At 38.9% G+C, this 13,461-nt stretch overlaps 1 protein-coding gene across 1 annotated transcript; it reads left to right on the forward strand.

The window, feature by feature from the left end:
* Positions 1 to 642: 642 nt before the first annotated feature.
* TNFSF18 (TNF superfamily member 18) lies at positions 643 to 11,868 on the forward strand. The gene is made up of 3 exons (XM_036342228.1): positions 643 to 823; positions 7,249 to 7,279; positions 9,463 to 11,868. The coding sequence occupies exons 1-3, from the start codon at positions 668 to 670 to the stop codon at positions 9,807 to 9,809; spliced, it is 534 nt and encodes a 177-aa protein (XP_036198121.1). The 5' UTR covers positions 643 to 667; the 3' UTR covers positions 9,810 to 11,868.
* Positions 11,869 to 13,461: the final 1,593 nt, after the last annotated feature.

The following is a 13,461-nucleotide window of genomic DNA, read 5'->3' on the forward strand; positions in this document are numbered from 1 at the left end:
AGTATCCTTTTGTATGATAACTTTATTTCTGTTCGATGCCCACAGTGAATTATCAGGGTTTCCAAATAGTGAGGTTTTAGAGAATTAAGCTTGTTGTGGCTATATGTATTTCATATCAAATTCCAGTATCACCCTTGGTGCTTGCTAGAGATGACCTCAGAAGGAACATATTTTATATACTAGAAATTAATGAAACTCTATTTTACCAAACCATGCATCCTAGGCTTCCTAGCTTCTCACCCCCTTGCCTCACAATATTATAATATCTGAGGTATGAAAGGACCTTATCTTGGACTTTATTTCTTCTTACAAGAAATAAATTTCTTATTTGGAAATAATTTTTAATTCTGCACAACACTGTACTTCCTCTTGCTTTGGGAAAGAATACTTTCCTTCCAAACTTCCCTCGTGCTGTTTTTTTTTTTCCATCCTCTTTATTTGTGTTGGCTTTTATGAAGCCTTCCGTTCTGCTGAGTGAACGCATTTGGCCTGGTACCAAATGAGAGTCAGCACTTAGCCTAGAAGTATCGTTTTTCCAACAAGACAGAATAAGGGAAACCCCGCCTTTTACACCCACTACTAATTAGCATAGGACAAAATCAAGTTGTTGCATCACTGGCCCATCATTTGTGAATTTCTCCTTCCACAGCTCTCATTTCTGCAGAGAATGAGTTTGAGACACATGGAGAATATGCCTCTACACCATGCAAGCCCTCCAGGAGCACCGAGGCCATGCTGGAAGCCATGGGTCTTCTCAGCACTGGTTATTATGCTACTAGTCTGTTCCTTCAGCACAGTAGCCTTCACTCTTTTCCCACTCAAGGTAAGTAGATAACAGTACCTGAGATTGCTATTGGTTATAATCCTTTTGTCTTTTGTAAGTCTGGTATTGTCATTGCCACTCAGTATTGTTAGAGCTAGTTGAAAGGGACATGGAAGTGGAGATAATCTAATTTGTCATGGCATATGGCTTTAGAGGCTTATCTAAGTGTCATGAAATGAAAGGTATTGGAAAATGCTAAATGTTGGTGGCAGAACTGAGTTAGATGGAGAAAATAGCTTAATTAAATTAGCCATTTGACAGATGCCTGTGGAGTACTTTTTCCCTTTTTGGAACTTTGCTAAATAAATCATCTTGGTGGAATGAAAAGGTGTAAAATATAATACTTGCTCTCAAGGAATGAGATGCAAGCTCTAGTCTAATGGAGAGAAGGGACATAAAAAGATGGTGGAAGATGGGATAAGGTAAGTGACAGGTGGTTAGTGTATCTTTGAGGAGGGAAATGGCATTGACTAGGAGTAAGAAGGTCTGGATTCTGGTTCTAGGTCTCCCAATAACTAGCTGTATGAATTCTCATTCTCAGTTTCTTTGTCTGAAAAATGGTGGTAGGAGAATGGATTTATTTATTATAAAGTCCCTTCTAGCTATAAGATACAGTGATTTATAATTCATCTAAGGGTGTTATAGAATATTAATGCTTTAGAAGTTCAAGGGGGGGGGGCAATGGCTTTGGGCTAGGGTGATCAAGGAAGGTTTCATGGAGGAAGGGTGAAACACATTCCTAATTGGGAAGCCCCTGATGCTTATCAGGAATTTCCCACTGAGCTCCAGTCCAAGTTGTGGGTCTAGTGAAGAGAATGGAGATCCTTTAGGTTTTTATTAGAAGTTTTTCTAACTGTTGGCTGCATAGCATTGAGCAAAAAGAAATTTAAAAAATGCTTTATGTCATTTAGGATTTAGCCCATTTTTAGGTATGTTTGAAGATTCTGAGCCTTGGGGAGAATAAGGTGATACATACCCATTTAAGAAAGGACTGTGATGTGAAATCAGGAATTGCTGAAACATTTTTCTTAGGGAATTGGCCAGCAAAGATTTCAAAGATACAGTTCTCCAACTTAAGATATTTGAAAGCAATGGAGAAAAAATGTAGGAGCAAGCAGTACACTGTAGTTGATGTTAGGGCAAGTGTAGCTTTCCCCCAATAGCCCATTAGTCAGTATTGCACAGGGATAGACAAGTATACAGAGGCATTTCTAACCACATCTACACTCTCTCAGGAAAGGTATCAGGCAATAGTCTGAATCTTCTAGAGCAGTGAAGCTTTGAGCAGAAAGAAGAGAACTGTTAGGAGTTCTGAGTGTTTAGATTTCTGAAGAAGGGGAAGGATGAGAATATAGCAATAGCTTAAATTTGAAAGTGCCTTTTCCTCCCCCAAACCACCAAAAATCAAGTCTCATGAGCTAGATGACTTTGAAGAACATAGGACATGTTATGTGTCACCCATCCCTGCAGATGAATGGGGATCCAATGCATAGAAGAGGGGGAAAATACCTTTTTTAAAGGCACACAGTGGTTCTTGCAAAGGAACAGAGGAATTTCAGGGGCATGGAGGATTCGATACCTCTTACCAGAATGGAACTTGACCAGTCTCATATGCTTGAGCTCTGATTCTGGATTCTCTCTCCCAGACAACCCATAGCTTCTCAATGAAAAGTTCTGCCCCTAAAGAAATAGCCCAGAGTTTGTTCCAAATTTGGAGATGTTTCATACTGTTCTGAAAGGATGCCATCATGGTGTATTTCCTATGGCAACAGCCAAGGGCCTGGTTGACAATACCAGGTTGTGTGCTCCACTTTCCATTGACTGCACTGCCCTTTCCTTATTGACCACAAACAAGTATACTTGGAAAAGAGGCCTGAGTAGCTGGCGGAAGGTGAGTCATTATGACGGGGCTGCTTCCACCTTCTCACAAGACCCATGAACCTTGGAGTTTAGATTATTTTAATCTGCACTCTTGTTTTTATATACAACATTCCACTTCCCAGCTTCCCCAGGCACTAATTCACCAAGCTTTAGACAGGAAGATTGGCTCCTTCTAGACCAGCGGTTCTCAACCTGTGGGTCGCGACCGCTTTGGGGGTCGAACGACCCTTTCACAGGGGTCGCCTAAGACCATCGGAAAACACATATATAATTACATATTGTTTTTGTGATTAATCACTATGCTTTAATTATGTTCAATTTGTAACAAAGAAATTGGGGGTCACCACAACATGAGGAATTGTATTAAAGGGTTGCGGCATTAGGAAGGTTGAGAACCACTGTTCTAGACCAACAGAAATTTCTTTGGGAGAACATTATTTTCATTTCCCCCCTTCTTCTTTCAAAAGACAGTCAACTGAAAAGGATTGGCTATGAGCCCAAGCAATTTCAACAACTCCTCAGTGAAAATAGCCTCACAGAATTTGTCCCTAAGAAACCAAATGTTCAGGCGGGTCCCCTGCTTTAATGAAAAGAAGGATACTTCCAAAAGGGGAAGTTGTGCTTCTACTTAAAAGCAGAGTAGATTCTGTTTCCAAAGGATGATCTGATGAGGGTTGGTTTGGAGAAAGAATTATTGAGCTTTGGCCATTTGAACCCAACTATGTGAATCTTGGCTTAAATCAAATGGGGTTACAAGAGCAACTGACCCTCTTCAGCAAAAATGAACTAAATTCAACCAAGCTGAAAGCCCCATATGCTTCTTTAGAAGTGGATATTTGCTTCTTCCAGATATGACCAGAATTATAAATAGATACTGCCCCACAGAGACCTGTGAGTCAGACAGGCTGTTTGGATCTCAGCCTGGTTGGCCTCTTATCAGCTGCATAACCTTGGGCTAGTTACTTAATCTCTTTCATACATTTCCACACCTGCAAATGAGCATGCTGCCAATTCTCATTTTATAGAGTCGTGGTAAGGACTAATGAGACAGAACAATGCCTGACCCATAAGTAGCCTTTCAGCACATTGTAGTGGTTAATATTTGCACCATTACTATTAATGACAGTACAGTGAATATAAATTTCAAAGGACTTTAACAATGTCGGTATTCCTTGCTTATCTATTTCACTCCCTCCATCAAAGACTACCTCTGCCAAATACTAGTAGATGATTTTTGTGACTGGACAGATTTTCACTGGTGGTAGTAATTAGAGAATGTCACAACGGTGGTTTCTGTATCTTATATACTAGACATTACAGCAGCACAAGAGAGAGTCTTTAGGATGTCTGTCTCTGGCCATTAGTCTATGACCTTAAGCTTCTCAACACTCTTTAGACATGAAAGTACAGAGCACAGATACTATCTACGGCTCTTACATCAGCATCCATTTATATTTAGATTGTTACGCAATTGCTCCATGAATGCAGGCGTCTTTCTAGAAAGATTATAAACTTCTTAAGAAGCAAGTGCCATAAATTACTTTTGTTCCTCCTGCTTATAATGCTGTATAATGTTGGGAATATAGTTGCTTAAAGTTTTATTCAGTTCTTTATTATAATCAGCATCATTATCAATATAGCTAATATTGAATGAGCAGGATTTAGACACAGAATATCTGGGCAAAGCCCTTCACAAGAATAGCCTCATTTAAATCATGACCAATTTCAATGAGCTAGATGCTATTATATTTCTCATTTTATAAATGAGGAAATAAAAGTTAAGGGACTCCCTATCACATGCCTATCATGAGTTAAACTAAATGGAATTTCAACATCTCTTCTAAGAAATCCCAAGATGCAGAAGAGATAATTGCAAAAGCGAAAACAAACACAGGAATCTAGTGATTTATTATAAAATAGTGGCTTTCAAATGTTTTGATTGCACCCCTCTACTGAAATAAAAATGTTTTTTACTTTGATTTCAATCCCAAAATATATGCTATTATACATTATATCCAAGTACTAACACTATGTATATTAAAAAGATACACAAAATAGAAATTATAAGGGTGAACCAAATAATATGTTTAATGTAGTTTATTCATAGTGCAAAACCATCTTGCTTTTACCAAAGTATTATATTTTATAGAATATGCTAATATATAACAAATACTTCTAAAATAACTGAACTAATATTTTAGTAGAGTAATTTTTTCAATATGTTACTTTTATTTTCTTATATTAGTTTACCATTTTATGATACAATAATTTGAAGGTTCTATTCTAAGTTAATGTACCTTGATTCATGGTTTTGCCTGCAATAACTAAAAAAAATGACCTCACAAAGAAAAGTAGATCAAAATGGAAAAAATGCGTTTAGTGTGCTTATCATGCTAAATTTCTTTTTAATTCTCACCTGAGGATATGTTTTTATTGATTTTTAGAGAGAGAGGAAGGGGGAGAGAGGTAGAGTGAGGGAGAGACAAAAACATTGATGTGGAAGAGAAACATAGATTTGTTGCCTTCCATATGTGCCCCAACTGGGGATCGAACCTGAAACCTAGGTGTCCTGACTGGGAATTGAACCTGCAACCTTTTGGTCTACAGGACAATGCTCCACCAACTGAGCCACCAGGGCAGAGCTAACACTGACTTTTTAATCCCTATTCAGTGTTACAAAGTTTTTATGTTCTTAAAAATTTAAATAAAGTTGGTCCTTATTCCATTCATGCTTTTCCTTCCTTCCTTCCACAACTTAAATTCCATGGTTTACAATTATAAACCTAACCTTGCATTAACCCACTCACTTTTTTCTCTCTCTTTCTTAATTATATTCTTCAGGTTTTTGCAACACTGAAGTCCCACTTGAAGTTAGTGGCCATAAATTTAAATTAAGACCTTTCAACAAAGTCTTTTTCCTCAGTTGTATTCAACTGTGAAAGACACAGAGCAACTGGATTTAATTAATGTTGACAATTTTCCAGGATGGGAAATTTGTCAGAATATAATTTTCTGTTCTCCCTTACACCAAAATCCCTCCAATTTATTTTTTTCTCATTTACTTTTCAACTCATTCAAATGAAGCTTCTGTCCTCATCACATCGAGGAGCCTACTTTCATCAAGGACCCCAGTGACTGCCACGCCCATCTGTCAATTCTTTGTCCTCTTCTTTCTTGACCCACCAACAGCATTTGACATAGCTGATCACTCCTCTTTCCTAAAACACTTTCTTCTCTTGGTTTCCAAATATCACACTACCTTTGTTTCCTTTCTGACTTACTGGCCTTTCCTTCTTAACTTCCTTTGCTGGTTCTTCCTCATTCCCTGAGCTCTAAACATTGCAGTGTGCCAGGGCTCCTCCCTATCTACACTCACTGACTTGATGATTTCATAGTCTCTAGTCTTAAAGCATCACATGGTAGCTGAAGACTCCAAACTTATACCATCAGAACTCCTTAAATTCCATCTTCACAGATCCAATTGCCTACCTGATTCTCCTACCTAGATATTTAATAAGCCTCACACACTTGACATGTCCCAAAGCAAACTCATGGTTCTTTCTGTTCCCATAATTTACTCTTCTTAAGTCTTGCTCATTTGAATGATTCCAATGACTCAAGCCCCAAATCTTGGAGTCTTCTTGGACTCCTCTCATTTTCTCATCCCATATCCATGTCAGGACCTCTGTTGGCTCTATTTCCAATCACTTATCACCATGTCCTCTGCTAGAACCCTGGTTGGAGGCACTGTGATTTCTTGCCCAGATGACTACAAGGATCTCTTAGCTTGTCTCACTGCTTTTTCCCTTCCCTCCCTTCATTTATTCCTAGCAGACAAAGAAATCTTATAAAAGAAAAATGTGCAACATCTTTAAGTTCAAAAAGTCTTTTAAGTACTTTGCCATATGGAAGCCAATATACTTTACATAGTACAATTTTTTTTATTATGCTTTATCTCACTATAAGTATTTAAAGCGTGTAAACTGTGGTATGTTGCAACAGTTTGAAACTGAGGTCTTCTCAGGGTATTTCAGTTATTATATATGACATGTGATTGTCTGGATATTAAACAAGGGTGGCTTTATTGACCTGAGTTATAAATATTTCTATAACTCCTAACTATTTCAAATAAAAATAAACATAAATAGAAATTCTATTACTTTATTCTCACATGCCAAGGGATCACCTTGTGTACACACTGGAGTGTGGAAAGTACTGTTTATGGAAAATTTCTATAGCCTGAGAGGAAGAGAGTTCAAGATCAAATAGTTGTCCTGTGGGTAGAGGTTAGGTGGATGGAATGAGACCTTAATATTTGCCTAAAAGGTTCAAAAGGGTAACTAGGTAATAAAAGGTAAAGGCCAGCCATCTGTAAAGGGAAGCTGAGAGAGACGAGACAGGGTGGAAGGAGGAATTTTTTTTTTTTTTTTGAACTTGGTTAGCAAAAGAAGTTTCCTTCAGGAATATGAAGCTCTAAATAAACCAATTAAGAAAGTGTGACATTGTCATTATCCTGACCAATTTTTCTTTTTCTTCCCCTACAGGCAGTCAGTGAGCCCTGTGTAGCTAAGTTTGGTAAGTAACCTGTTTTGCATGCCTTCTTTTTACTTTTCTTAGTATTTGATGCAAGAAGGCACATTCCAATGCTGTTGAGGAAGCATTTATCCTATTTTATTCATTTTTCAGCTACTATTTATAACTGCTCATCACGTGCCAATCAGTTGTCTAGGAACTGAGGATTCTGAGGTCACACAGCTAGACCAGCATGAGGCTAATATCAAGGTCATATCTCTGGGCAGGAACACGTATCACTCTTACAGGCCTGGGAATCTGAGATACAGGAACCTACTTTTAATACAAGGTTTTAATAAACACACTATTCACATTTCTACAATTTTTCTCTCTGACAAACCTAAAGTCCTCCTCACATTTCACATATTGCCGGTGTTCAGCAGTGTGTGTGTGTGTGGGGGGGGGTGGGGGTGGGGGTGCTATTTTTGTTTCTAAATGTATAGAAGAGGAATGAGTGTTGGGGGGAAGGAGTGGCCACTTCCTCAGCTCCTTTCTCTTTTCCTCTTAGTTCCTGAGTCACTTTCCCTTATATTTTCCCTTATATTCCCTGGTATTTGCTTAGAAAACACACTAAAATATACATTAAATTGAACCTTAGAGTATGTCTTAAAAGACATAAAAAAATAAAAATAAATGCATTTTGGGTTGTTTATGTTTCAGGCCAAACCTGCACTTTCAGCTGAGAGAGAACATTTCTAGAGATAACTACAACCCCTGCTTCCTGTACAGCGCAAACTGCCAGGCTCCCCAGGCTCCTGGGAATTAGGAAATCCCTTTTCACTGGTCTCTGTCTTTGTGATTAATTTTGCTTTTCTAGCGAATGGAGTAAAACTCATGATATGTTTGAAATTCCCTTTTGATGTGGTAAAAGTTGAGGACTTCAAGTGGTGGTCTGTGAGTGGCCCCTGTCACAGAATTAAATAAGAGAACCAGTGACACTTCTTCCTGGTGACTTGCTTGCCCATTGACTAGGTGTACTACATGTCAAGCAAGAGGAAATTTACTGGGCTTTGGGATTGCCCATACAGGGAGACTTTACTTCTTGCTCTAATGATCTTTCCTTTATGATCCTTCAGAATCTATCCTCAAAGGTGTATATCATTCATATACATATAAATAAGAATTTAAGTCAATATATTATTTCTTCCAGGGTATTTTCTTTTTGTAAAAAATATATTTTATTGATTTTTACAGAGAGGAAGGGAGAGGGATAGAGAGTTAGAAACATCGATGAGAGAGAAACATCGACCAGCTGCCTCCTGCACACCCCCCTACTGGGGATGTGCCCGCAACCAAGGTACATGTCCCTGACTGGAATCGAACCCGGGATCCTTGAGTTTGCAAGCTGACGCTCTATCCACTGAGCCAAACTGGTTAGGGCCCAGGGTATTTTCTTATCAAAGTTCTTTCTACTTATGAGATAAAGGCTTTGCCCCCATAGCAAAAATTACGGAGAATTAGTGAACAGGCCAGATAAGTATTTCCTGAGCCTCTGAAATCACACTTCTGTATGCAAACAATTAACAATAGTAAAATATGTAAATTCCATATATACCTATGAAAATAAATCACTAAGTCTTGACCCTTTCCCCACCCCCTGTGATAACATTAAGCTAGGGATACTTATATTTAAAGTCAAATTATTTCCATTTCTAAACTGACAAATTTACCCAGTAGCTATTTTTGGAGGGTTTGGCTAGTGATATCTCAAAGGGTTCTTGAGTGATATATACCCATAAACTACAGATTCATGAGGAAGGTCTCTTTGATAAAGTGACACATAGTAAATAGTACTTACATAGAAAAGCATGAACACACTTCCTGGACTGCCGTCCCTGGTTATCAGTCCTGGTGCATAATTCCTCTCTCCCTCTCTCCTTTTTTCTTTCTTTCACCTACTGATCAACGAGAGATATAATGCCACCTAATACTTAACCCCCTTTCTCTGTTCCAAATCCATTTCCTTAGAATTCCCCCAAGTACGTGAAGCATTTAGGATTTGCAATTTTTCTAAAACAAGGAACAGCTAGATACTTAATATACTCAAATTGTGGCTGGAGATGATCAGTACAGACCAGGTAAAGAAACAAACTATAAGGGGGAAAGAACTATATAACCAGGAAGATGATGGAATCATTAAATGATGATGCTTTCCATTTTCCCCCTCCCTTGTAAATTTCTTACAGGACCATTGCCTTCAAGATGGCAAATGGCATCTCCTAAGCCTCCTTGCGTGAGTCAGATAGCTGACTGGGAGCTGAAGATACTTCGGGATGGCTTGTATTCCATTTATGGTGAAGTGGCTCCCAATAAAACCTACAAGGAACCAGCTCCTTTTGAAGTGCGGCTGCGTAAAAACAAAGGCATCATGCAAGTTCTAACAAACAACGCTACAATCCAGAATGTAGGAGGGACTTATGAGTTGCATGCTGGAGATATAATAGACTTGATCTTCAATGCAGAACATCAGGTTCTAAAGAATAATACGTACTGGGGGGTCATACTGCTAGCCAATCCCCAATTCATCTCCTAGAGTCTTGATTTGGTCTTCCCATCCTTTTCAGCACATGCAGAGATCTGGTGGGTGGGTTGGAGGAGGCAGATTTTCAATGCCTACAGTTTGGGTACACAAATCAACACAACAAACAGAACTCCTCTGCAGACGAATTTTCATCTCTCATGGTCATCGGAAAGAGACTCAGAGGAAGGACCAAAGATATTTGGTTATCCCTGGCATTGGGTTGGCAAAGACAGTACTAATCCATAGTAAAATGAATATGGGTGGTTAAAGGGCAGAGGCTTCTCAAAGAGTCTTTGTTTAACCTTTGAATTCCTGGGTGGAAAAATGAAGTCTTATTCTCATGGGAGTCTTACTTGGTATGCTAAAAGGATCCAGCACTGTAGCCTGGCCTTGTTCTCATATTCTTGGGCTGTTTCACTTTATTCTTCCCATGCTCCCAACTTCTGAGACCCTCCTAATAAAAAGCAGTCAGACTGGCAGGGTGGCCTCAGATATGCCAACAACACCCCTCTTTAAATGCAATGATATTAGAGGATAGAGAACACTCTAGAAAGATACTGGGATAGGGACACAGTTGGCTTGGAATGGAATGCACTTTATTTGGGAATTTCCCTTGATTTCATTCATCATACTCAGGATACAGGCTACTTTACAAAGCCAGTAGGTTGAAGAGGTCATTCTGAACCTTCACATAGGGTTTCATGAGAAGTCGTTGGTATGTGTGTCTGAACATTGTCAATGGTAAAGATAGAGTAAGCTTTAGTAATCACAATATCTCACCCAGAAATTGGTACTACCAATGCTGGATAATGTCCTGGAATGATTTCATGTATTTAGTTGGCTTTCCATGGTTTATAAAGTGCTTTCGCATATCACATGGCAACTCTATAAAGTTAATGGGGCAGGTATTTGGGGCACAATGAGAAGACGAAGACAGATAGACGAAGACATATAAGTAACTTGTCTCAACACACAGAACTAGTGATTAAGGGGGCCAATGGGCTTCCCACTGCATCACCACCTTAGCTTTAGAGTTGGTATTTCTGCCATCATGTTACAGATGATAAAGTTTAGCAGGTTCAATTTTCAGGAAGTGTACTCCTGTTCAGCCCAAAGTGGGTGGAGCAAAGCTGTAACAGGTCTTTCCTTTCTTGATGATCTTCTTTTCCTTTCCCTACTTGGAGCAGGGGGCACAGGGGTGTTGCTCAGGGCTTACTCCAACCAAATCCCCTTCCTCACTTTGAAGAGCCTGTCTTAGTCAAATGTGTACAAACTCAACTCAATGCCAGCCTGCTAAAGTTTGGAACTCTGTTCAATTAATATGCTATTTGTGGGTTTTTTTGATAGCTATATAATATGATTATATGTTAACCAAATTTAAAATATTTATGGATATTTATATAAAGCTGCATTATGTTAATTAATAGTGTCACATATAAAGCTAACTTAAGTATATTTGTATTGTGTATAACAAAAATTGCTCTGGGAACAGGTTGAACCTGAGGCCAAGTTGTTTCTTAGTAATTTTCTAAACACCATGCCTTGTCCATCTTGCATTTGTGTATCTTCTCAGGAAATTAAAGTTATATCACATTTATTTATGGAAACTTGGTGGAGTTGATCGTTATTCATTTATAAGCAACAGTTTGCTGGAATGGGTTGGCACTCATTTGTGAGAGCTGATGGTTAACTTTTTGGAAGTTTTTCAATTTGGTTATTAAATATTGCCAAATTAACCATGGTGGGGTTAATTATACCATGGGAATTGGCAAACACTACCAATCAGATTTGTGTGTGTGTGTGTGTGGTTTGTTTGTTTTTGAGAGCCCATTTACCAGCACACCACTGTTTGTAAAACTCTCCTTCTTAATGACTCCTCTTTGCTTCTGCCTCATTCCTGAGGAAATCAAGGCAGACAAGGGAAAGAGTGAAATTATATTCCCAGCAAAATCCTCACTTGGTAGTGATTTCTCAGGGTGAGGAGAGGTCTCCTCAGCTACAACCAGAGAGGTAACTACCAACAGATGATCTCCGGATGGCCCTGGGGTTGTAACTTAAGCTTTTGTTTTCAATGCATACTGTTTCCTCAAATAGTTACTTATCTTTTAAACTTATAATAAAATGTATCTTGGTAAGTGGACTGTGACTGACTTATCTGTGGCTTATCAGACTACAGTTAGTGAGCTAGAGAACAGGAGGACACATCTTAAGATTCCTTGTGTATATGTAACACTGCTTGGCAAGTGTTAGGCTGAAGTAAGAGCTGGATGCAATTAGCTTTTGGTTGTAACCCAATATCTAATGGGTTAGTGAGACAATTTCACTATCTGACTTCCACCCACCTCAACTCCACCCCACTCAATCTCATCATTAATCCTTCTCACACTAATTGTTATTACCTTCAATTTTGCCCCATCAAAACTAACCTATAGTGTGATACATCCCTGCAGGGTTAAGTCTGCTTCTGAAGATAACCGTTAATTGAAAAGTGATGTAGTCTTGGGCATTTGATGGAGAAGACTAACTCCTTAGAGGAAGTATATCTGTATCTTGAAGAAGAAATTCCTGTATTTGTGTGTTCTATATCAAAAAATCAATTTCATTTGTAGGGGTGGGAGGACATTTTTTATGTAGAAGCAAAAACCTGACTGACTTATGGTGAGGGGTCTGAGGACTGGCTTTAAGTAGAAGTTATAAATGATGCCCTGACAAGTACACTTTTCCTGATCTGAAAGGACATTCTATATTTTGGGGTCACTCCACTGGTCATGACTCTCCTGTGAGTCCCACATCTACCCACAGGAAATCTGTGCACATGCCTTGGCCCTATAAACTCAGAGAATATGAGCTCAATGTGGCAAGATTCTCCTACCTCTACTGCCAAGGAGTTGGCCTCTCTCCCCAGATTTCCAGGTGGAGTCAGACTCTAAACTGCTGATACAGGCACCAGTTCTCTATATCTCTATTGTAAAAAATATATTTCAAAGCTCTTTTTAGGTCTCCCTTGAAGTCCTCCTATCAGGCTTAAGGTAGAAAGTTTCACTGCTTTTCATCTCCCTTGCAAAGGGCATGGGTGAGAACTCACACATGGCCACAGCTCTCTTTTTATAAATGTTATCACAACCTCTCCTTCTCCCCACTCCTTTTAGGATCTTGGTCCAGCTGAAGTATCCTAAGAGCCGTGGGGAAGGGAGCCTCATTCCTTTTGTGAATTCTGCACACTGGTGGGGGCAAATGTCTTACTTTCATTTTTATATACAGGTAGCCATCATATTATGCCCGAGTAAAACTGAGTCAGGAAGAGTCCCACTCTAATATCTAGGTCTAAAAGGGATCTGGGAGACCTCTAATAAAATGTAGAAGTACAAAAGCCCCAACCATCATCACAGGAGCAATAAAATAAAGGCGTAATGCAAAGACAGAGGGAGAAAAAATTATTATTCAAAAAAGTTAGACTTAAGAACATATTTACCCAGCATGCTTGAAAGAAAAGGTGATTCCTATGCCCCCTTTACAGTCTACTGCATAAACATGTTTAGTTAGAAATGAGGCCTAGGAATCAACTTTGTAACCAACTCTGACTCACAGTTATTCTTATGCACACTACAGTTTAAGAATCACTGCTTTATGGCATGCAACTTTATTTCTCCAAATATTTAAAAAG

This window comes from Myotis myotis, unplaced genomic scaffold (assembly GCF_014108235.1).
Source record: "Myotis myotis isolate mMyoMyo1 unplaced genomic scaffold, mMyoMyo1.p scaffold_m19_p_18, whole genome shotgun sequence".
In the NCBI taxonomy this organism is placed as follows: Eukaryota; Metazoa; Chordata; class Mammalia; order Chiroptera; family Vespertilionidae; genus Myotis; species Myotis myotis.